The sequence below is a fragment of the Cervus elaphus genome, chromosome 14 (assembly GCF_910594005.1).
Source record: "Cervus elaphus chromosome 14, mCerEla1.1, whole genome shotgun sequence".
In the NCBI taxonomy this organism is placed as follows: Eukaryota; Metazoa; Chordata; class Mammalia; order Artiodactyla; family Cervidae; genus Cervus; species Cervus elaphus.
Genome location: NC_057828.1, coordinates 8,566,876 through 8,592,566, shown reverse-complemented (window position 1 = coordinate 8,592,566; position 25,691 = coordinate 8,566,876). Strand labels below are relative to the sequence as shown.

The 25,691-nt window shown below is 38.4% G+C and overlaps 1 protein-coding gene across 3 annotated transcripts in view; it reads right to left on the bottom strand.

Moving 5' to 3' along the window:
• Positions 1–22,752, bottom strand: part of C4BPA (complement component 4 binding protein alpha) — a 43,714-nt gene extending 20,962 nt beyond the window's left edge. The window contains exons 1-4 of one of the 3 annotated variants that reach the window (XM_043924580.1): positions 22,552–22,752; positions 14,658–14,821; positions 13,487–13,669; positions 12,735–12,834 (exon numbers count right to left, since the gene is read on the bottom strand). In XM_043924580.1, the coding sequence (XP_043780515.1) occupies positions 12,735–12,834; positions 13,487–13,669; positions 14,658–14,821; positions 22,552–22,583 (479 nt within the window). In that variant the 5' untranslated portion in view covers positions 22,584–22,752. The remainder of the gene's footprint in view (positions 1–12,734; positions 12,835–13,486; positions 13,670–14,657; positions 14,822–22,551) is intronic. The other 2 variants (XM_043924581.1, XM_043924582.1) reach the window with 2 other exon arrangements.
• Positions 22,753–25,691: the final 2,939 nt, after the last annotated feature.

Genomic DNA, 25,691 nt, shown 5'->3' with positions numbered 1-25,691 from the left:
AGGTGGGATGATCTGAGAGAATAGCATTGAAACATGTATATTACCATATATAAAACAGATGACCAGTGCAAGTTTGATGCGTGAAGCAGGGCACTCAAAGCCAGTGCTCTGGGACAACCCAGAGGGATGGGGTTGGGAAGGAACTGGGAGGGGGTTTCAGTATGCCGGGGACACATATGTACCCATGGCTGATTCATGTCGATGTATGGCCAAAACCACCATGATATTGTAAAGTAATTATGCTCCAATTAAAATAAATTAACTAATACAAAAAGAAACTATGACTAAAACCACCATATAACCCAGCAATCCCACTCCTAGGCATATACCCTGAGGAAACCAAAATTGAAATAGTTACATGTTCATTGCAACACTATTTACAATAGCTAGGACATGGAAGCAACCTAAATGTCCATTGGCAGATGAATGGATAAAGAAGCTATGTTATGTATATACAATGGAATATTATTCAGTCATATAAAAGGAATGTGTTTGAGTCAGTTCTGATGAAGTGAATGAATGTAGAGCCTATTAAACAGAGTGAAGTAAATCAGAAAGAGAAAAACAAGTATCATATATTAATGCATATATATATGGAATCTGGAAAGACAGTACTGATTGACCTATTTGCAGGGCAGCATGGGAGATGCAGGCATAGAGAACAGACTTATAACATGGTGGGGGAGGAAGGAGAGGGTGGGATGTACGGAGAGAGTAACATGGAAACATACACACTACCATATGTAAAATATATAGCCAGTAGAAATTTGCTCTATGACTCAGGGAACTCAAACTGGGGCTCTATTAACAATCTAGAGGGGTGGGATGCAGAGGGAGGTGGGAGGGAGTTTCAAGAGGGAAGGGATATAGTATACCCATGACTGATTCATGTTGATGTTTGGCAGAAAACAATACAATATTGTAAAGCAATTATCCTTCAATTAAAAATAAATAAATTTAATTTTAAAATACAAGGATAAATGTTCAGGTGATCCCCCTAGGCAAGGATTCAGGATCAGATGAAGTGTTTGCTGAGGACAAAGAGGATATGGAAAGGGTAATAGAAGCAAGTAGTTACAAATACCAACTACAACCACATGATCATTGTAGAAATAAGAATCCTAGTAGTTATAAATATTTCTTTCTTCTTTACATATGAATAGACTTGGTCTAAATTAAATGTTTCTCTTTTCTTTTTTCATCCCTCTACCATCTAAACAAGATATAGTAGTTTATCTTATATAGCTCAGTATTTAAATTGCAGGATATCAAAGGAGAGGTATGATTTTGCTTAAAGAAGATTGTCTTTGGGAGAGAAAGTTAGCATGTTTTCAGTTGTATGAGAGATAGTTGCATCATGTAAGTTGGAAGCGCAATTTTGCTATTGCCTTTATCTGTAAGTTGAACTAAATATGGTTAAAACAAGTGCATATAAATGCCAAATTTGATAAGGAGTGGGTGGACCCTAGTAGGTTTGAATTGCATCAACTTAACCTAAAGAGAAATTTTTCCAGAATTTTCTTTCATGCATAATGTCAAGTTATTGTGGTCTATAAGTGAATTAATAGCCAAGTTCTATATATGTTTAAAAGGTCAGATCACAGCACAAGATGTGCCTACAGAACACATATTGTTGCTTCTCTGCTCCATCACCCGGGTGCCATAGCACACAGCCAGGATTACAGCAAACCCAGCTCCTGGAGGATGTCCTCCTTCACATCATCCAACTTCTGATCCAAGCACATCAGCACCGTGGAGAAGGGCAACAACTTCTACAAAACATTCTCATCTTTGAAGGCAAAGGCTAAGAGGTAATGAAAGAATATGAGTCCCAGTCTATACTCATGGGTATACTCTAGTGCATACTATGACTTCCAGTCTATACTCCACTCAGCCATGTAGTTCCTCTTTTGGTTTTGCATCTCCCACTTCAAATCCACCTTCCCTTTTTGACTGCCTGCCCTGCTGACCTCAGGTCACAGTAGCAAATGTAGAAGAAACAGCCTCCTGTACACTTTCGCCAGCTGCCAGACTGTTATCAAGTCAGATTCCTATAGCAAATCCATATATATACACCTGAGTTAGTCCCAACTAATATAACCGATTAGACCAAAAATAAATAAATAAATAAAATAAACTGCAATAAAAAAAAGTATGAAAATGGAAATTAAGAGGTAAAATAATCACTCTTTGCAGAGGATATGATTACAAACTGGGTAATCCCAAGAGAATTAAACTGAAAAACTAATATAAATAATAAAAGAATTCAGAAAGTTAGCTTAGATATCAAGTTTACATACAGAAATCAAGCATATTTAAATACAAATACACATATAATGTTACAGTATTTAATGGAAGAAATGATCCATTTAAAGTAGCAAAAATAAGGGTTTCCTTGGTGGCTCAGGGGTAAAGAATCCACCTGCTAATGCAGGAGATATGAGTTTGATCCCTGATCCAGGAAGATCCCACATACTGAAGAGCAACTAAGCCTGTACACCACAACAATTGAGCCTTTACTCTGAGCCCAGGGGCCACAACAATTACCAAAGCCCACACACCCTGTGCTCTGCAACAAGAGGAGCCACCACAATGAGAAGCCAGTGAGCACCACAATCAGAGAGTAGCCCTACTCGCCACAACTACAGTAAGTCCCTTGCAGTAACAAAGACCCACCACAGCCAAAAATTAAATAAAATAAGTAAAAAATTAAAAATAAATAAAATAGCAAAACTAAAATACCTAGGTTTAATCACTTCAAGAAGTGCAGAAAGAAAATATTGAAACACTTCTGAAGAAACAAGAGAAAAACACTAAAATGAATAGGGCATAGCACTCCAAAACAGGCCACTTTGGCATCAGTATTATTTTCAGCTAAATGTACCTGAAAATTAGCAGATGCAAGAAACTTCTGACCTCCCCTTTTCTTCCTCAAAGCAGACCAAATTCCCAGGTGAAAGATCACTTTTCTATACCAGGAGGAAAGAACATTTTTATCACTTGAAATAAGAGTATTGAGGCCAAGAGAAATCTGTACTGAAAGATCATGTTAAAAATAATGCTTATCTCTCTTTAGCCACCATATATATTTTCATTGCTGTCATTGTTGTTTAGTCGCTAAGTTGTGTCCAACTCTTTTGTGACCCCATGGACTGTACCCCACCAGACTCCTCTGTCCATGGGATTTTCCAGGCAGGAATACTGGAGCAGGTTACCATTTCCTTCTCCAGGTGATCCACAAATACTATTCTTTGCTCAGTCTAATATATAAAGGGTGGGGTAAATGTGGCAGAGTAGGAGGACATGGAGTTCACGTCTCCTCACAGCTAGGGCATCTGTCAGGCACTGGTGGGGGACCTCAGACACCTAAGGCTGGGAGGAACCCCTGTGTGACCAGGTAGGACGTAGGGGGAAGGGAAGCGGGAGGAACTGGCACCCTGAGGCTCAGCTGGGGGCAGACAGGGGATTCACAAGCTGGGAGTGGGCCGCCGACAATGGGGATGTGGAGAGACCTTGGGGGAATCACAGGATCAAAAGGCAACACAGCCAGCACTTCCCCTGCCCACTCAAACCCTAGGAGGCCTGCTGGGATCTCAGACCTGAACCTTCACCCTCTGAGGCCCCCTCTAGCTGCAGGGTTCCTGGGGGCAAGAGAGTGACGGAGGGAAGGAGGGAGGAAAATAGACGCCAGCAGACCTAGTGCTCCTGAGATGCAGCTGGGGGAGGGGAAGGGTTTTCACGCTCAAGTGAGGACCATCCAGTGAGGGGTTCAGCAGAGATGAGGAGAAACATTCCAGGGATTGGATTGGAAGGGAATGGGACCACTGTTTCCCCCTCCAATTTGGACCCTGGAGAGCCTGTTGCAGTCCTGTTGCCTGAACCTTGGACCACTGAGGTACCCTCCAGCTCTGCTGAGCCCTAAGTCCTGCCTCCGTCACTTCTCAAGACTGGTCCTGAGCTTACGCCCCAAACCTGCCTAAGCCCCATTCTCTCCTAAGACCTGCCCACCTACAGCCAAGGCCTTTTCCAGAACCCTTTTCCTTCTTTTTTCATTTTTTGCTGTTGTGCTTCTGTTTTGCTGTATTTTTGTTTCATTTATGTCTTTATTTTTCTAATATATTTTTAATTTTCTAATTTTACCTTTTATTCTTTGTTATTGTCATATTTTTCTTTTTCCTTCTTACTTTTTTTTTCTTTGCCCTGGGGTTTAGGAGTGAGCTCCATGTAGTGGGAGAGTTGCATCCAAACTACTAGACTGACAGAGAACCTCAGACCAAAGGGAATATTAATTCAGAGTGAGTCATCCTGGAGGGCCTCATCTCAGCACCAAAACCTGACTCTGCCCAACTGCCTGCTAACTCCAGTGCTGGAAACCTCAGGCCAAACAACAAGTAAGACAGGGATATAGCCCCACCCATTAAAAAAAAAAAAAAAAAATGAGACCACAATAACATATGTTACAAGGTAAAAAACCTACAAGAAAAAAAAAAAAAAAAAAACCCTACAAGACCAAATAAATGAAGAGGAAATAGGTAACCTATCTGAAAAAAGAGTTCAGAGTAATGATAGTAGAAATGATCAAAACCTTGGAAAAAGAATAGAGGCATAGATCCAGAAAATACACAAATATTTTACAAGGACCTAGAAGACCTAAAGGACTAAACAAACAGTGGTGAACAATACAATAAGTGAAATGAAAAATCCATTAGAAGGAATCAATAACAGTAACAGAACCAGAAGAATCAATTTGTGAGCTGGAAAATAGAAGAGTGAAAATAACTGCCAAGGAAAAGAATAAACAAAAAAGAATGAAAGAAATTGAGGACAGTCTCAGAGACCTCTGGGACAACATTAAATGAACCAACAATTCAAATTGTAGGAGTCCCAGGAGAAGAGAAGGAGAAAGGGTTTGAGAAAACATTTGAAGAGATTATAGTTGAAAACTTCCCTAACATGGGAAAGTAAATATCCACCCATGTCCAGGAAGCACAGAGAGTCTCATATAGGATAAACCCAAGAAAAAAGCATGTATCAATCAAATGAACAAAAAGCAAATTCAAAGAAAAGATGTTAAAAGCAGAAAGTGAAAAGTAAGAAATAACATACAAGAGAATCCCCGTAAAGTTGTCAGCTGATTTTTCAGCAGAAACTCTTCAACTCAGAAGGGAATGGCAGGATATAAGTGATGAAAGGGAAAAACCTACAACCAAGATTTACCCAGCAAGGATCTCATTCAGATTTGGTGGAGAAAAGCAAAACTAAAAGAATTCAGCACCACCAAACTAGCTTTACAACAAATTCTCTAGGTATGAAGTACAAGAGAAAAGAAAGAACAACAAAAACAACCAAAAACAATTAAGAAAATGGTAATAGTGAAGTGAAGTCACTCAGTCTTGTCCGACTCTTTGTGACCCCATGGACTGTAGCCCACAAGGCTCCTCCATTCATGGAGTTTTCTAGGCAAGAGTACTGGAGTGGGTTGCCGTTCCCTTCTCCAGGGGATCTTCCCAACCCGGGGATTGAACCCGGGTCTCCCACATTGTGGGCAGACACTTTACCGTCTGAGCCACGAAAATGGAGCCAAGAAAATGGTAATAGGAACATACATATCAATAATTACCTTGAAAGTAAATGGATTAAGTGTTCCAATCAAAAGGCACAGACTGGCTGAATGAATACAAAAACAAGACCCATATATATGCTGTCTATAAGAAACCCACTTCAGACTTAGGGACATATACAGACATAAAGTGAGAGGATGGAAAAAGATATTCCATGCAAATTGAAATAAAAAGAAAGTGGTAGCAGCAATTCTCATATCAGGCAAGATAGACTTTAAAGTAAATAGAGCTACAAGAGATAAGGGAGGACACTACATATTGATCATGGAATCAATCCAAGGAGAAAATGTAACAATTTTAAGTATTTATGCAGCCAGCATAGGAGCACCTCAATATATAAGGCAAATGCTAACCACCATAAAAGGGCAAATTGGTAGTAACACAATAATAGTGGGGGACATTAACACCCCACTTACACCAATAGGCAGATCATCCAGACAGAAAATAAATAAAGAAATACAGCTTTAAATGACATGATAGACTAGATAGATTTGATGTATATTTATAGGACATTCACTTGAAAGTTGCAAAATACAATTTCTTCTCATGTGCACATGGAATATTCTCCAGGATAGATCACATCTTTGGTCACAAACCAAGCCTTGGGACATTTAAGAAAATTGAAATTGTATCAGGGATCTTTTCTGACCACAACAGTATGAGATTAGAAATTAATTACAAGGAAAAAAAACTAAAACATAAACATATGGAGGTTGAACAGTGCCCTTCTTAATAAGCAAGAGATCATTGAAGAAATCAAAGGAGAAAAATATTTTATATGCAGAAATGAATGACAACAAAAACAGGACAATCCAAAACCTATGGGGTGAAGCAAAAGTAATTCTAAAAGGGAAGTTATAGCAATTCAACCTCAACTCAAGAAACAAGAATAGTCTCAAATAAGCAATCTAATCTTACATCTAAAGAAACTAAAGAAAGAACAACAACAACAACAAACCAAAGTTAGTAGAAGGAAAGAAGAGGTCAGAGCAGAAATAAATGAAATAGAAATGAATAAAACAGTAACAAAAATCTATATAACTAAAAGTTGGTTCTTGGAGAAGATAAATAAAACATATAAACCAGAATCATCAAGAAAAAAAGGGAGAGGAGTCAAATCAATAAAATTAGAAATGAAAAAGGAGAAATGATAATTGATACCATAGAAAATCAAAGGACCACAAGAGACTGCTAGAAACAACTATATGCCAACAAAGTAGACAACCTGGATGAAAAGGACAACTTTCCAAGACTGAACCAGGAGGAATTAGAAAATATAAACAGACCAATCACAAGTAACCAAATGGAAACTGTAATTAAAAATCCTCCAAGACCAGATGGTTTCATGGCAAATTTTATCAAATATTTAGAAAGCATCTAATGCCTATCCTCAAACTTCCCCTAAAAAAATGCAGAAGGAGGAACACTCCCAGACTTGTTCTATGAGGCTACCACCACCCTGATATCAAAACCAGACTAAGAAATCACAAAAAGGATTATACACCAATATCACTGATAAAAATAGACTCAAAAATCCTTAACAAAATATTAGCAAATAGAATCCAATAATATGCAAAAAGGCTCATAAACCATGGTCAAGTGAGATTTATCTCAAGGATACAAGGATTCTTCTATACATGCAAATCAACTTATATTACATAAGTTTATATATATAGTTTACATATAGTTTACATAAGTTTATATATAGTGTATTACACACTACATTAACAAAATGAAGAATGTAAACAGTATGATCATCTCAATAGATGCAGAAAAAGTTTTTGACAAAATTCAACACCCATTTGTGAAGGAAAAAAAAAATTCTCCTGAAAGTGGACATAGAGGGAATCTACCTCAACATAATAAAGGCCATATATAACAAACCCACAGCAAACATCATTCTCAGTGGCAAAAAAAACTGGAAACATTTCCTGTAATCAGGACCAAGACAAAGATGTCTACTCTCACCACTATTATTCAACTAGTTTGGAAGTCCTAGTCATGGCAATCAGAGAAGAAAAAGAAAAAAAAAAAAAAGTGGAATACAGATTGGAAAAAGAACCCAGAGAAGAAAAACGAAAAAAAAAAAAAAAAGGAATCCAGGTTATCATTGTTTGCAGATGACATGATACTATACATAGAAAATCCTAAAGATGCCGCCAGGAAAATACTAGAGCTAATCAATGAACTTGATAAAGTTTCAGGATACAATATTAATGCAAAGAACTCTCTTGCATTCCTATACACTAAGAGCAAAACATTAGAAAGAGAAATTAAGGAAACAATCCCATTTACAGCAAAAAGAATAAAATACCTAGGAATAAACCTACCTAAGGAGACAACTAAAAAGCCTCTTGAAAGTCAAAGAGGAGAGTGAAAAAGTTGGCTTAAAGCTTAACATTCAGAAAACTAAGATCATGGTATCTGGTTCCATCCTCTCATGGGAAATAGATGGGGAGACAGTGGAAACAGTGGCTGACTTTATTCTTTGGGCTCCAAAATCACTGCAAATGGTGACTGCAGCCATGAAATTAAAAGACGCTTACTCCTTGGAAGGAAAGTTATGACCAACCTAGACAGCATATTAAAAAGCAGAGACATTACTTTGCCAACAAAGGTCTGTCTAGTCAAGGCTATGGTTTTTCCAGTGGTCATGTATGGATGTGAGAGTTGACTGTGAAGAAAGCTGAGTGCTGAAAAATTGATGCTTTTGAACTGTGGTGTTGGAGAAGACTCTTGAGAGTCCCTTGAACTGCAAGGATGTCCAACCAGTCCATCCTAAAGGAGATCAGTCCTGAGTGTTCATTGGAAGGGCTGATGCTGAAGCTGAAACTCCAGTACTTTGGCCACCTCATGCGAAGAGTTGACTCATTGGAAAAGACCCTGATTCTGGAAGGGATTGGGGTCAGGAGGAGAAGGGGACGACGAGGATGAGATGGCTGGATGGCATCACTGACTTGATGGGCATGGGTTTGGGTAGACTCCGGGAGTTGGTGATGGAGACGGAGGCCTGGTGTGCTGCGATTCATGGGACCACAAAGAGTTGGACACGACTGAGCGACTGAACTGAATTGAACTGAACTGAAGGAGACAAAAGATGTGTACTCAGCAAACTATAAAACACTGATGAAAGAAGTCAAAGATGACACAAATAGTTGAAGAGATATACCATGTTCTTGGATGGGAAGAATCAATATCATGAAAATGAATATGCTACCCAAAGCAATCTACAGATTCAATGCAATCCCTATCAAATTAACGATGGCATTTTTCACACAATTAGAACAAAAAAATTTATAATTTGTATGAAAATACAAACTATCCTGAATAATCAAAGCAATCTTGAAAAAGAGAGCTGGAAGAATCAGGCTCCCTGACTATATTACAAAGCTACAGTAATCAAGATAGTATAGTATAGGCACAAAAACAGAAATATAGATCAACAGAGCAGGATAGAAAGCTCAGAGATAAACCCAAGCATCTATAGTCACCAAATCTATGGTAAAGGAGGCAAGAGCATACACAGGAGAAAAGACAGTCACTTCAATAAGTGGTGCTGGGAGAACTGGACAGCTATTGATGTGTGTTAAAGAATGAAATTAGAACACTACCTAACTCCATACACAAAAATAAACTCAAAATGGATTAAAGACCTACTGCAAGACTGGACATTTATTCTTAGAGGAAAACATAGGAAAGACACTTTTTTCCAACAGAAATCACAGCAAGATCTTTTTGGACACACCTCCTAGAGTAATGAAAATAAAAACAAAAATAAACAACTGGAATTTAATTAAACTTAAAAAACTTTTTCATAGCAAAGGAAACCATAAATAAGACAAAAAAAAAAAAAAACCCTCAGAATGAGAAAAAATATTTGCAAACAAAGCAACAGACAAAAGATTAATCTTCAAATTGTATAAACAGCCCACAGAGCTCAATATCAAAGAAAAAACCCAACAGAAAATGGGCATAAGATCTAAATAGACATTTCTTCAAAGAAGACATACAGATGGCCAAAAGGCACATGAAAATATACTCAACATCACTAATTATTAGATAAATGTGAATCAAAATTACAATGAGGTATCACCTCACTCTGATGATAGTGGCCATCATCAAAAATCTACAAGCAATAAATGCTGGAGAGGGTGTGGGGAAATGGGAACCCTCTTGCACTGTTGCTGGGAATGTAAACTGATACAGCCACTATGGTGAACTGTGTGGAGGTTCCTTGAAAAAGTAAACATAGAACTACCTTATGACCCAGCAATCCCACTGCTGGGCATACACCCTGAGAAAACCATAATTCAAAAAGACAAGGTACCACAGTGTTCATTGCAGCACTATTTACAATGGCCAGGACATGGAAACAACCTGTGTCCATCAACAGACAAATAGATAAAGAAGATGTGGTACATATATACAATGGAATATTTTTCACCATAAAAGGGAACAAAATTGGTCCATGTGGATGGACCTATCATCTGTCATACAGAGTGAAGTAAGTCAGAAAGAAAAAAACGAGCATGGTATATTAGTGCATGAATGTGGAATCTAGAAAAATGGTACAAATGAACCTAGTTTCAGGGCAGGAATAGAGACACAGACATACAGAATGGGCATATGACACAGCGGGAAAAGGAGAGTGGAATGATTAAGAGATTAGGTTGACATATATACACTGCCATGTGTAAGATAGATAGCTAGTGGGAACCTATAGTAAAGCACAGGGGGCTCAGCTCAATACTCTGTGATAACCTAGATGGGTGGGATGGTAGGGAGAGATCTAAAAAGGAGGTGATATATGTATACATATAACTGATTCACTTTTTGTACAGCAGAAACTAACACATGCATTAGTTGCTCAGTCACATCTGACTCTTTGCGACCCCATGGATATTAGCTTACCAGGCTCCTTTGTCCATGGGATTCTCCAGGCAAGAATACTGGAGTGGGTTGCCATTTCCTTCTCCAGGGGATCTTCCCCACCCAGGGATCAAACCTGGGTCTCCTGCATTGCAGGTAGATTCTTTATCATGTAAGCCACCAGGGAAGCCATAGGAAAGCAATTATATTCCAGTAAAAAAAAAAAAAATTAACATATAAGCACATAGGCTTAATCATTTTGGAGGTCTTCAGTTTCCTGTGCAGGTTCCCATGTACATGTAAAAATTAGATTGGTATACTTTTCTCCTATTAATCTGTGTTATGTCAACTTAATTTTCAGGCCCAGTCAGAGACCCTAAGAGGGTAAAGGTAAAGTTTTGCCTTCCCTACAGTAACATATTCTTGTCTAGAGAGACTCGGAATTTTTTTTAAAATCCATTCTCCTAAAATAAAGTTAAAAGCTAATTCAACATGATTTTAAAATATGCCTAACTTTAAAGTTCATGTAGAAAGATAAACAAGTTTTGTTAGGAAAATTCTAGAAAAGAAAACTAATTACATAGAACTACCCATATTACTATTAAAACATATTATAAAACATCAATAATTAGATGACTGTGCAATGTGTATATAAATATATGGACAAAACAATGATTGAATAGAAAGTCTAGAAATAGACCCAGATATATATGAGAATTTCATATAGTACCAAAAACAATCTCAAATCAGTAAGTTGAAGATGGACTTTTTAATAAATGATGTGATAACAGGAAAGTCATATGGAAAAATATAGACTGGGATATGTACCTCGTACTGTATAGTATATATTGACTCCAAATGGATCAAAGCTTTTAACATTAAAAAATATGAAAACATAAAAGTGTAGAAGAAAGCTAGGCAAATAGTTCAAAACCTTGTATTTGGGAAGGACTTTCAAATTAAGACTTAAAATTCAGAAGCCATTTTAAAAGGAAGACTGATAAATTTGACAACATATACCAAAGCCAAGGGCTTCCCAGTTGGTTCAGTGGGTAAAGAATTTGACTGCAATGCAGGAGACACAAGAGATGCGGGTTTGATCCCTGGGTCGGGAAGATCCCCTGGAAGAGGAGATCCAGTCAGTATTCTTGCCTGGAGAATCCCATGGACAGAAGAACCTGGCAAGCTACAGTCCAGAGGGTCAAAAAGAGTCAAACATGATTGAAGCAACTTAGCACACATGCATGTATGCACCAAAGCCAAGTCAAAAGAAAGACTTTGAAGACAAAGTTGCAGCTCACATCAGAAACAAGGTGTGAACCCTAATAGACACAAATCCATGTGAATATGTGTATCCATATACCTTAAAAATTAAGAATAAAATGCCCAACTAGTTAATAGTAAAAATAGGCAAAGGATATGCCAAATAACTCACAAATATTGAATAAATACAAACACTTCTTATTAAAACATGTTGAATTTTACTCAGAATAAGAGAAATATACAGTTAAAGTATAGTAAGATTTCATTTTTACCTCTTAAATTGGAAAATTTTCAAAATTTTTACAAGCATTGAAGGTTTGACAGCAAACTTAGTTGAAAAGTTTATGGTGAGATAGACATTTGTATACTCTGCAAAACCATGTAACTCCTATAGAGAGCAATTTGGAAATAATTTTCAAATATATGTACTCTTTGAAACCCAGGATTCCTACCATGGAAATTTACCCTACAGATATAATCTATATATACAAGGTAATGCATTAGAGCATAGTTCAGAACAGAAAAAGATTGGAAAATTCATGGATCCATCAAAGAGATTATCAGTCCACAATACATTACACAATAAAATCCTGGGCAGGCATAAAAGGGAATTAATGAGAAACCTCTCTATGCACAAACATAGAGATACCTTCTGTTTATATTGATAAATAAAATATAAAGCAAGATTTAAGAGATTTAAGACTACTTCTCCTATTGGAAAGTTGTCAAATAAGAATACATACTAATTTCTTAACTTGTATTTGTAAAACTAAACACTAGAAAAATACATGAGAAACCAATATAAGTGTATCCCTGTTTAAAGATAGAAAGGAATGTGGGATGGCAATAGAATGAAAGTGAGAATTCTCAGTGGATACCTTTTATATCATGTTTAGTTTTGAAATATATATTATATTATACATTAGCTATCTTAAAATTTTAATTTAAAAGAAAAGTATCTCTAGATTGCCTCACACTCACCCTTCTGAACAGCTGAATTCTATTTCTGATCCAAAAGAGTAATCTGTCTTAACTATCACTTGCCCATTAAGTAATTCTCCTGGGTTTCCACATCGTTTTTCTGTGAGAAAAATTAAAATGATGATTAGTGATTCCATGTACTCAAGTATATGGCATTAGAAAAGAGAACTGATGGATCATTGTGGTAATGAAGTCTATGGTCTGGAATTTAACATACTGACCAGGGAGCTAAGCTCCTTTCTACATCGCCAGTGTGTACTTTGAACTTAAGCCACTCAAAATACATGTCCTTGATCACAAAAGGTACCAAAAAAAAGTATAGATTGCATGTGTATACCCATAATACTAGAAAAGCATCACAGAATTTATTCTCAATTAACAGTGAATAACAGCATCTTCCAAAAACAGTATTTGGGATGAGGTTTCTTTGAAAACTGTATTGTCATTGTCCAGACACATAATTTTAATAATTTTATACAGTGAATCTAGTTTTCAGTGTATTAAAATGAAGATTGTAAGTGATAGATTTATTTTTCAGTGCAACTAGGTGTCTCCTAATGTTTTTTTGTTTTATTCATTTGTTTGTTTTTTCAAAAAATGGCACACATGTGTACATTGAAATCAGTAACTGACAAACTGGATTGTTCCTTAGTGATCAAAGATACTCATTTGCATTTATAAAGCTTAGTTCCTGAGGCAACTTTGAGAAGAAAGACAAAGCACAAATAAGAGAAATGAATGTTCATACTTACTGACACAAAACTCTCTGTATTTCCAACTGCCTGTTGCTTCACAGGTAAGAGAGTAACTTTTTGAACTTATCCTGTAGCCAGGACGACAGTTGTATCTCAGAGTAGTTCCAGTTTCAAACGTTGTCTCATTCAACTCATTTATTGGATAAGCAAAGTCTAAATAGGGTGGAATACCACAACTGCCTGAATACCAAAAGGAGAAAACACTCAAGTTAGAGCTTGAGACACAGCATCCTGAAGTTTCAGTGGCATTACTTTAGGGCAGGAACCATTCTTTTCTCCTCTAATCAAGAAAAATAATAACTCCTATTATCCCCACTGTTTGATGAGTCCAGAGAGTAATTAGTAATACATGTTTGTTGATTAATGACAATGAAAAAGATAAAAGGCATAAATTTTTCATTTCTCTTCTCCTATAAATGATTTATCTTAAAAAGATGGCAGACAAGATTTCATCAGCCTATCAGATTGCCCATATCTGCTGACTCATATGCATCCATGCAAATCCAGAAGTCCAACAGTTTCTTCAACAGAAGTATATCATTTCATTAATAATAACAGAAACTCACCATTTAATTAATAGTAACATTACATAGCATTGGTTGTTTCAGAGAACAGAAACTTGGTGGCTAGGAGAAGGATGACTATAACATTTCTAATTTGTCCTTTCTGCATCCTGTATTTTGTGTGGTCTGAAGGAAGAAACATGGAGCCCTTGATGCATAACAATCTTAATCCTGCTTTACTTCCAAGAACAAAATATAGGGCTGATTTACCTTTTAGGAGCCACACTACAAATTTATACTTTTCCTGTCCATTCTGGATAAACCCACAGGAAGTGAAGATTGTTTAGTCAGGCTAATAGATAATACAGATTTGTTTCAAGTCATGGTTGGGGATAGTTTTGGAAATCCCTGAAGAAGAAATTCTAGGAGGAAATGTCTACAAAACTGACTATGTGTAAAGCAAATGACCCCTACATTCCAAATTATACCAAATCCCCTTAAGTTCCAAATTCTGCATAAATTCCAAACTCCATCAAATAAACCCTTTGTTGCTAAAGCTGAATTTCTGCTAAAAGCTTAATCGGCTCTTTGTTAGTCTTGAAAATGAAGGAGCAAATGATCTTGAAACTTTGCTGACAATTTGAACTTCTCTCCCTATTACTCACCAAGAACAGTGGCCAACAGAGTAGCAACCAAGGTCACTTGGAACAGAATTGGATCAGAGATACTCCACAGCCTAGAGAAGGGCCAGGATGCCATTGTCCCCTTGCTATGACGGATCACAACTGGAACTCTCTGATGCTTCATTGACACCTTTCTGCTGAAAGAACTCAATTTAAAAAACAATCATTGAATTCCTACTTGTCATAAAGCACTAGGATCATGCTATGGGATCCATGTCTTGAAGAAATTACAGCCTAGAGTTTGAAGAAAAGACAGATGCACAAATGTTGCAACATGAAACAGTAGGTGTTAGCCTCTGAAGAAGCACCCTGCTCATGAAAGAGATTCATTCCAAGTGGAGAGATGGGAGGTAGCTTAATCTGAGTTAGGTATTCTGTAAAAGTTAGAAAAGGTAGGCAGGGCATATTGGGGAACAGAACATAGGACTAGAGTGCGGCTAGAAAGTAAGGTGTTGCAGATGGTTGTCAAGCAGGAGGCAGCTCTCGGGTGTGTCTGAATGGGACCTAAGAGCCAAGGTTAGGAATTTACGGATGTTACTCTTTAGAGAGTAAAGAGCCATTGTTTTTCGGTTTTGTTTTGATTTGGTTTTGGTGTGTCTGTTTTTAATATATCCTTAGAGTGATACATTATTATACCTTAATATCACTAGAGTGGATGTATTAAATATACATGACAGATTGAAATGAACAGAGGGGAAACAGGCATCGCAAAGAGTTGGACATGACTTAGCAACTAAACGATAACAACACAGATAAATGTAGATATATGTATATAGGTATATAGATAAAAATATATGTGACAAATGTACTTTCATTATTTAATAAGACTATTTAAAGACTTATTTAAAACTAAATCGTGAAGAACATTTTCTCTTCACCACACTCCTGTTCCCATTGGGAAAAAAAACAGTGTATCTTAAATTTACGTTAGAATTAGTCTTTGTCTTCAAAGGAACACACGAAGTTAAGCCCCAATGAAATACTGAATTTCACCTTTTATTCTGATATGTCTGTTAGATCCACACGATTCTAACTCTTCCCATATGTCCATAATTCATATTAATTGAATATCCATTTAGATAAAGGGGGTCCCCTCAATATTTGCCTCAGAGATGTTTCTGTCCCACATTTAGGGGGAAAAGGTTCATAGTGGCCCTTCTCGCAACCCGGAGGGCTTCAATTTCTTCACTGAGCAAAGACTCATCTAATCTTATCTTTGCAAAACTAAGTTCTGACACTCAGGCCTCTGTCAGACCTGCTGTCAGCTGTGGGTAACTCCACCCCCACCCAATGAGCTCCGGACTTGGCCACTAGGAAAATTCTGCAAAAAAAAAAAAAAAAAAACCTGTTGAAGAATTTATCAAATATCTTTAGTTATTTACAATGTGCTTGCAGAATTTGTACTGGAAAAATTGAAAAGAGTCAGGACCAGAGTTCTGAGCCCCTTTTTTTCTTGTTTTCCCTTCTGTTTTCTCAATACTTCCCTCCTGAGCTCTAGTCTCTACTCCTAGCAATCTGATGAGACTGGAGACAGTTGCGGGTACAGCAGGGTCCACATGATGAAAACCAGTCCGCTAAATCATCTGCAAAATTTACAAAATATCACAAATATCTCCCACCTAATTAAAGCTGTTATAAACTATAAAAACCATAGGAATCAGTTTCTTTCATTTTTGATGTCAGTAAATGTGTCATGTTTATTCAATTTCAGTGAAATTAAAGAGATTTAAAAATATCAGTGTGTTGGCAAAATGGAATTTGACTGTAATCAAGAGGATAACAGTATAGAGTAAAATTTTTCCCCATGAATTTCTGCAGTTGTTACAATATTCACAAGAAAATTGTATACATAGAACATAATGAGAAAAATATTTGTGAGTATATTTATAAAGATACAGCCATAGATTGAATCCTTAGTTTCAGGAAATTGAACAATACTTAAAATACTATTTCAAAGATAATATTCATTAGTTATGTTCAAAAAGAATATTTATAACCATTGAATACATTCAAAATGAATACTTCTTAGAATGATATTAACTAAACTAATAATGTGAGAAGTTCAGCAAATTGATTTCAGTGAATTGATCCTTCAGGAATGGGCATTCATCAAACTGGTTTCTGATGACTAACTTTTTAGTCATAATCCAGCTGATCTGGACAGCCCAGATCCCTGACATTTCTAAACATGTTCTTACCTTCTACCCCTGCCCATATCATCTTCCCTCTCACCATTTCCTCTTTAGTTCCTACTCATTCCAGCAGTCCCTTCTCCAGGGTCCCCTCCTATCCTCCAGACCAGTCTCCAGTTTCCAATTACAACTGAGTGTTTATAATTCTGATTCTGACTTGGCTTAACTGACAGCTGAGGTCTGCCTTCCCCATCAGACCACAAGTTCCTTGAAGTCAGAAGGTGGGCTGTTAGTCATCTTTGCCCTCCAAGATACCAAGCACTGTGCCTCACTCAACGTGCTCAAGAAATGTTGGTTGAATTTACTTTCAAAAGTACCTAGTGCTAAAATGCTAAAAGTATGTTTTTAAGAACAATAATACCATTCCATGTCTACTCTTAAACTGCTTGCTTTGTCAAGGTCGGATTTTAGCTGATTTTAAAACAAGGCACATCTGCTATCTTAATGAGAACAGATCCTAGTGATTTTACTCTAGGCTGTTCCCCATCCTTAACCCAAAGATACCATACCATCAACCATAAAACATAGGATAGTGGTGAAGGAAAGAATAAACAAATACCACAGTCCATGACAGGAGCTAACAGGCAGCCACACGCACGTCCAGACCCCTTGCTGTGGTGAGAGATTAACATCATGGCCACAGACACAGTGCTGGGGGCACAGCAGCACAGCATGTGGCCAGGCCCTGGGGTGTGAGCGCTGAAGACAGACCTAGGCCATGGGGATGCAGTCCTGGCGCCCGCACGTGGAAACTGGGTGCCCGTGCACAAGAGAGCCAGCTCTCTAAGCTCTCAATCTCCGTATTTATAAACTGAGAATAACTATACATGTCTCCCAAAATTGCTGAGAGGGTTTGGTTTGGTGCATGGACAGCACATACTAAATATCCATGAGAAATGTTAAGGAAGAGCATAACAGCATTGGTGTTGGAATGTGATTCTAACAGAACCAGAACTCCTAGAGTCAAAACATCATCACGATAATGACATAAAATCATAATGGCTACAATTTCCAGGAGACTTTAGCTAAGCCCTGATAAAGAGGAAAACACTCTGGACTTGGGTCAGAAGTCTTGGACAGGTTTTCGCTGTGGCCCAGGGTAATAGTGAGGCCCAGCGCATGCTGCATGCTACATGCTAAGTCGCTTCAGTCCTGCCCGAGTCAGCAACACTGTGGACCATAGCCCATCAGGCTTCTCTGTCCATGGGATTCTCCAGGCAAGAATACTGGAGTGGGTTGGCATTTCCTTCTCCAGGGAATCTTCCCCACCCAGGGATCGAACTTTTGTCTCTTACATTTCCTGCACTGGCCATCGGGTTCTTTACCACTAGAGCCACCTGGGAAATGAGACCCAGGACCACACCCAGAGTAATATCAATGGCACCCCCAGGGGTCCCTCCTGGACTTCTGCTTCCCTCATCTTAACTGTCTTCTTGGAAGGAACTCATTCACACTATGACCATCACCTATGAATCACTCACAGACCTCTGGGCCCAATATTCTCCTATGGGTACAAAAATTTATATGTGCCATAAATTCAATTATTAATTTAAAAAAATCTTAGTCTGCACTACTACTTACCACATGTCAATTCTGAGCCTTTCAGGCCTGCCTCCTTTATTCTTGTTGCCAACTAGAAAATTCCTGTGCCGAGCCTTATGACTGAATTTTTATAAAAGTCTGAAAGAAATCTCTGCAAAATAAGGAGGAATTATTTTCTCTTCCCTTGAAATTACAGAATAGCAGATACCTACATCATAAATTGACCTGCAAATGTTATATCTAACAAAGGGATTGTTTCCAACACTTGAACATAACTTTTAACCTTTGAAAAGTCTATAATTCTAACTGGTTATCTTAGAAAATTATTTTTTGTCTTAGATAATATTTAAATTAATTATTCTGGTTTTGAAAGTTATAAATACTTGTGAACTTCTTAGCAAGTCCAAAAATAAGTTGTTACACTTTCTTCACTTGCAATCCTGAACATAAATTAAAACTTTTGAATGTTGGATTTCTTTTCTTTAAATTTCAGCTTTAATGAGGCATTGGTGATTAAATTGTTAGATACTTAAAGTGTACATCATGGTCATTTGACAAAGGTATACATTATGAAAGGATTTCTCCCTGCCCCCCTTCTAATTAATTAACATATCCATTATATCACATATTTGACTTTTCCCCACAGTGTAATTAAAAAATAATTGACATACATCATTATATAAGTTTAAGGCATACAGCATGACGATTTGATTTACATAAATTGTGAAATAATTACCATAATAGGTCCAGGCAACATTCATCTTCTCATATAGATACAATAAATAGGAAAAAAAAAAAAATTTTTTCCTAGTGGTGAGAACTCATAATGAATCCTCAACAACTTTCCAATATATCATGAAGCAGTTAGTCATGGTCATCGTGCTGTACATTACATGCCTAGCACTTATTTATCTCATAAATAGAAGTTCATACCTTTTAACCACATTCTTCCAACTCCTCCCCCCAACCTAACTCATGCCCTCCACCTCTGGTAACCACAAGTCTAATCTCTTTTTCTATAAATTTGTTTTGGAGGGGTTTGGTTTTTTGTTTTGTTTTAGATTCCACATAGAAGTATACCTTTTCTTTTTGGAAATGACATTTAAGTTCTATATTGTCTTGGCAAATTTCAATTGTACATTATAGTATTACCACCCCGTTTTACATTAAATCCTTAAATATTCATCTTATAGCTAAAAATTTATACCCTTTTACCAACCTCTCCTTGTTTCTCCCATCCCCCAGCCCCTGGCAACCACTTCTTAGATTTCTTACTTGAGAACAAAAATGCTTTTACAATTTGTTGTAATAAATCTCAAGGTTCAGCTCAGTATTTCCTGCTGCTTTATTCATGTCTCCCAGATATCTTGAGTCTAACATATCCAAAACTAAACATAGCATCTTCCTCCCAACACTGCTTGACCTTTGCTTTCTGTCTCAACTAAAGCAATAATCACCACTCAGTCTTCCAGACTAGAAACCTGGGAAGCCTAGCTTCCTCTTTCTTGTCACCTTTCCATATGCAAAGTCACCAAGTCTTGTCACGTTGGCTGCAGAAACACTAAGAATCTGTCATTCTCTCTTCTACCCACTTCCGTGGTCAGGGTTTATGTTCTCAGAGTTTCCTTCACTCTACCCTGTGTGTTGTGAGTGCTAAGTTGTTTCAGTCGTGTCTGATTCTTTGCAATGCTATGGACTGCAGCCCTCCATGCTCCTCTGTCCATGGGATTCTCCAGGCAAGAATACTGGAGTGGGTTGCCAGGCCATCCTCCAGGGGATCTTCCTGACCCAGGGATCAAACCAAAGTCTCTCAGGTCTTCTGCATTGGCAGGCAGATTCTTTACCACTAGCGCCACCTGGGAAGCCTTATACCACCCACCCTACAGCAAAAGCCTCCAAACAACTGCAAGCCAGCTTTCACATTGATGCTGTTATATTCCTAAAAAGCAATTTAGAAATTGCTAAACTGTTAGCAATTTAAAAACACCCATGGTCCTGGTTCTCTAGGGTCCCATAAGTCTCCCAACTCTCCCTCTACTGCTCGCTTAAAACACTGTGCTTCAGCCACACACATGTGTTTATCTTTCCCAAAATGCATCCTAGAACTTTCTAAACACCTGCAAGCATTTTCATATGATGTCTCTAGTGTATGAACGTTCTTAACTCCCAGCCTCTCCATGATGCACTTACCCAGATCAAATGCCACCTCATGGGTGAAGAATTACCCAACCCCTACACCCAAGAAATATCAATCTTTGTTATGCTTCCCTAATTACCTGGCTGACATCTTAATTGTAACACCACATTGTATTGTAACTATTTATTTGCTTTTGCCCCTTGTGATAGATTGTAGGACCCTTGAAGGCAAAGAAGGTGTTTATTCAACCTTCCAGTTCCTAACCTAATATTAACTGGCATAATAATAGTTATCCAATAAGTGTGAAACAAATGAAATGAAAATTAGTTTTATCCTCAGAGTGAGAATGACTAATCACCTACTGAAGACCAAATGAAATAATCTGTGGGAAGTGCCTTGTAAATTTTGAAGAGATGAGTCCGTGATTCATCTCCCTGTACTGGTTCCCAGGTGTGTGGTGGCTCATTGGGCCGGGTGGAGCATTCCCAGTCCATCACTGAGACTCACTGGGGTCCCTCAGCAGAGCCTGCACAGGACTCAGCAAACCACAGAGTGTGGAGGTGGAGGCGCGGACTTACGAGCTGAGGAGACCCGATTTGAGTCCCAGCAATGCCAGTCAATTTCTGTGATCTTGAAGAAGCTATATCAGCTCCCTGATCTCAGTTTCTCATCCTTAAAATGATGACGTTAAACTTAGATTATCCTTCTCTTCCCTACAAACCTTAGAATTATAGAACTGCCCACTGAAAAGCTAAGACTTCCTTAGCAAATGCCCTGACACTTCACTATCACCTTTTAAAGTCCTATAGAAATGAAACCAACTCAAGAACTATAGCCACCATGGAGGGTCTCTTGTGAAAAATACCATTGGCATTTGCCAAGGCAGTACAATTTGAGAGGCTCTGGGAAAATCCTCAGCCTCCAAATTTCCCCTCTCGTTAGAGATGACTTTTTTAAGTTAACTTATTTATTTAAGTATTAAATATTAATTTATTTAATTATTAAATATTAAAATTTAGTTATTTAAAATTCCCTTTTTAAAAATTCAGATACCTCTGGAAAAAAACACTTTTTTTTCTCCAGTCTCAGGTGAGTGTCTCCTGGCTCACACCTGCACTCTCAATCACATTCCTTGCAGACTCCAGAAAGAACTTGCTTCCACAATTTTCTCTTCTTTCCTATAATTTCTTTAAATCTCATCAGCTCCTTCCTTCTGCACTATATTATAACATGTCTCTAAACTTAACATAAACCTTCTTCGATGTTTCTTTCCCTTTTGGGCACTCTACTTTGTATTCTCCTTTACTACTACATTTAGGGACAGAACAAGAGTCAGCAAAGAGAAGGGTGGTTGAAGAATTAAAACTCAAACCAGAGGAGTACTATGTCTTGCCCACAGTGAAAAGAGAAGGGAATTTCAAGAAGGAAAGCTAATCAACAACCAGATTCAAAAACTGAGGGAGAGAAAAGAAATCGGGACAATTCAGACCTCTAGCTTCAGACACTAACTGGACGCTGACCAATATCCTCCTTCTGAGTAAATCTAAAGGTCTTTGCTGTCAGTGGTGGAGGAGATAAGGGGTTCATAAAATCTTTAAAGGAAATTGCACCAATTTTCAGAATGTAGACTTTGGAAACCGGTCTCCTGTGTCTCTCTTTGGGACATCTGACTTATCTCCTGTCTCAACTCCCCCATGTGGAGAGGTGGTAAAGGATTTATCAACCAACACTCTCAACTTTTAGGTGCAATAATAAGAATAACTTTTTACTTCTTTCTCGCTTCAGTTTATTAGTATGCATTATTATTCCCCCACTTATAATAGAAAATCAAAGCTCAGTAGGGATTACAAGTACTTCTCAAGTCACATTGTCTCCTAATGCAGTACCCCTAAAAACATTTCTGTTGAAAACACTCCAAATTTTGTCTTTATATCATATAATCATGTTCTCTTTAAAGGGCCAAACCACCAGCCTTTCCCCAAGGTACCCCAAATCATCCACTGACCTGCAGACAGCCGAGGAAGAAGACTCTATCATTGTTCCTTGGGTAGTTTCTTAAGGCAGAAGACTGCTTTGATCTGAAATAGCATTAGTTCCTCCCCAGATAGAGTTTACAAGAACACCCTGGAGTTGGCCCCACCAAAAATTCCCTCACTGCCAGCCATGTGGTTGACTGTTCAGGGACAGCCAGATAGAAATGGATGGGCAGACAATCTCTAGTGACCCAGTGAATGATTAACAGCATAACTAAAGCAGTAGTGTTTATCTAATCTCCTTCTTCTTCACTAGCCCTTTCTTGATAATATGTTGCAATTGTTTATTTTCTTCTCTGCCAGCCATTTCCCCTAAGTAGAAGGGTAATATAAATTTGATGCCAGAATTCTTTTTTTTTTTTTCCCATAAACAAAAGAGGGTTATACAATATGCAAACCAGCTATCCTGGAAACTTTGGATAGTGCAGGGTTCAGACTAGGTCCACAAAAGTGATACACTTTCCAAGATTCTAGGTCCAGCAGGCTTTCCTGGGGTTCATAGGATGGCTGGCCTTCCCCTGTAATGGTCTCCAACCCACTCCAAGAAAAGTACAGAAGGTGAGGCGCTTAACGCACTTACTGAGTTCCCGGCAATGTGCAGAGTTGCTTGGAACTTAATTAGTACTTCAAAATTGCATGACCTCCAGAAGTTGGTCTACCATTGAGCACTGCTCAGAAGGATGCAATGAAGGGTCAGCCATGTTTGTTATCACGTGTGGTCCTAAGAATGCACTCTGACCTTATCCAGTTAAGCTCTTAATCCTCAGGATTAAGGTTTGTGTGCTCAGGGGACTGCTACTTAAGGGAAATTTCTCGTGACCATTTCACGTTTTCTGTGCATGCGTGCATGCTAAGCCACTTCAGTTATGGCTGACTCATTGCAACCCTGTGGACTATAGCCCACCGTGCTCTTCTGTCCGTGGGATTCACCAGGCAACAATACTGGAGTGAGTTGCCGTTTTCTCCTCCAGGGGAGCTTCCAAACACAGGGATCTGAACCTGGGTCTCTTAGGCCTCCTGCATTGGCAGGCAGGTTCTTTACCACTAGTGCCCAAAATCTCATAAAATTTTCAGAAAAGGAGTTGAACCACAGAAGAGGTTTTGGCAAAATATAGGAAATCTGAGAAAGGCATTGAATGAAAAGTGGAAATTATTAGATGAAAATAAGAAAGATACTAGAAGTAAAGAGAACATAAATGAGGAATTCCCCGGTGGTCCAGAGCTTAGCAGCAGTTACAGCAGGACTGGAAAAGGTTAATCCTCATCCCAATTCCCAAGAATGGAAGTACTAAAGAATGTGCTAGCCATCGGACAGTTGCACTCATCTCCCATGCTAATAGGGTCATGCTTAAAATCTTGCATGCTAGGCTCAGCATTATGTGAGTCAAGAACTTCCAGATGTCCAAGCTGGGTTTAGAAAAGGAAGGGGAACCAGAGACCAAATTGCCAACATTTGCTGGATTATAGAGAAAACAAGGGAATTTCAGAAAAACATCTATCTCTGTTTCGTCAACTATGCCAAATCCTTTGACTGTGTGGATCATGACAGACTGCGGAAAGCTCTTAGAGAGATGGGAATACCAGACCATCTTACCTGTCTCCTGAGAAGCCTGTTGTGGGTCAAGAAGCAACAGTTAGTATGGAACAACTGATTGGTTTAAGATCGAGAAAGGAGTATGACAGGGCTGTCTGCTGTCACCCTGTTTGTTTAATCTATATACTGAGCACATCAGGAAAAATGCGCACTGGGTGAGTTACAAGCCAGAATTAAGATAAGTGGGAGAATCATAAACAACCTCGGATATGCGGATGTTATCACTGTAACAGCAGAAAGCAAAGAGGAACCAAAGAAACTCCTGGTGAGGGTGAAGAAGGAGAGTGAAAGAGCCGGCTTAAGACTAAATATTAAAAAAAAAAAAAAAAAAAACCTAAGATCATAGCATCCAGCCCCATTACTGCGTGGCAAATAGAAGGGGAAAGTTGGAGGTAGTCACAGATTTCCTCTTCCTGGTCTCCAAAATCACTGTGGATGGTGACTGCAGCCATGAAATCAGAAGATAAATGCTTCTTGGAAGGAAAATGATGATAAACCTAGACAGTGTGTTGAAAAGCAGAGACATTGCTGACAAAGGTCCATATAGTCAAGGCTATGGTCTTTCCAGTGGTCATGTATGGTTGTGAGAGTTGAACCATAAAGAAGGCAGAGCGCCAAAGAATTGATGCCTTTGAACTATGGTGCTGGAGAAGATTTCTGAAAGTCTCCTGGACAGCAAGGAAATCAAACCAGTCAATGTTATGGAAGATCAACCCTGAATATTCACTGGAAAGACTAATGCTGAAGCTGAAGCTCCAGTATTTTGGTCACTGGATGTGAATAGATGACTCATTGGAAAAGTCTGTGATGCTGGGAAAGATTGAGGGCAGAAGGAAAAGAGGGCATCAGAGGATGAGATGGCTGGGCAGCATCACCAATGCAATGAACTTGGGCAAACTCCCAGAGAGGGACAGGGAGGCCTGAGGGGTAATGAGGTTGCAGTCCACGGGGTTGCAAAGAGTCAGACACAACTGGGTGACTGAATAACAGCAACCAGAGGTTAGGTTTCAGCACTTTGACTGCCAGGGCCCAGGTTCAATCCTTGGTCAGAGAACTAAGATCCCGCAAGCCATCCTGGTGGGGCCAAAAACAGAAAGAGAGAGAACACGGGCCAAGTCACAAAAGTGAAGCTGATTAGCTGATTTGCTGATTTAACAAAAATGAGCCTGGTGTACTGCAGTCCATGGGATCGCAAAGAGTCAGACCCGACTGAGCGACTGATCTGAACTGAGAATAAAAGTGGTACACTAGGAAGACCCAGAGGGATGGGGTGGGGAGGGAGGTGGGAGGGGGGATCAGGATGGGGAATACATGTAAATCCATGGCTGATTCATGTCAATGTATGGCAAAAACCACTACAATATTGTAATTAGCCTCCAACTAATAAAAACAAATGAAAAAAAAAAAAGGATCCAAAATTATGCAGTCTTGACAATGAAGTTAGAGGAAATATAACCTTTAAAGCTGGGTCATCAAATTCCATTTCTCAATCTGAGTCCTTTTCTTTACTTTCCACTG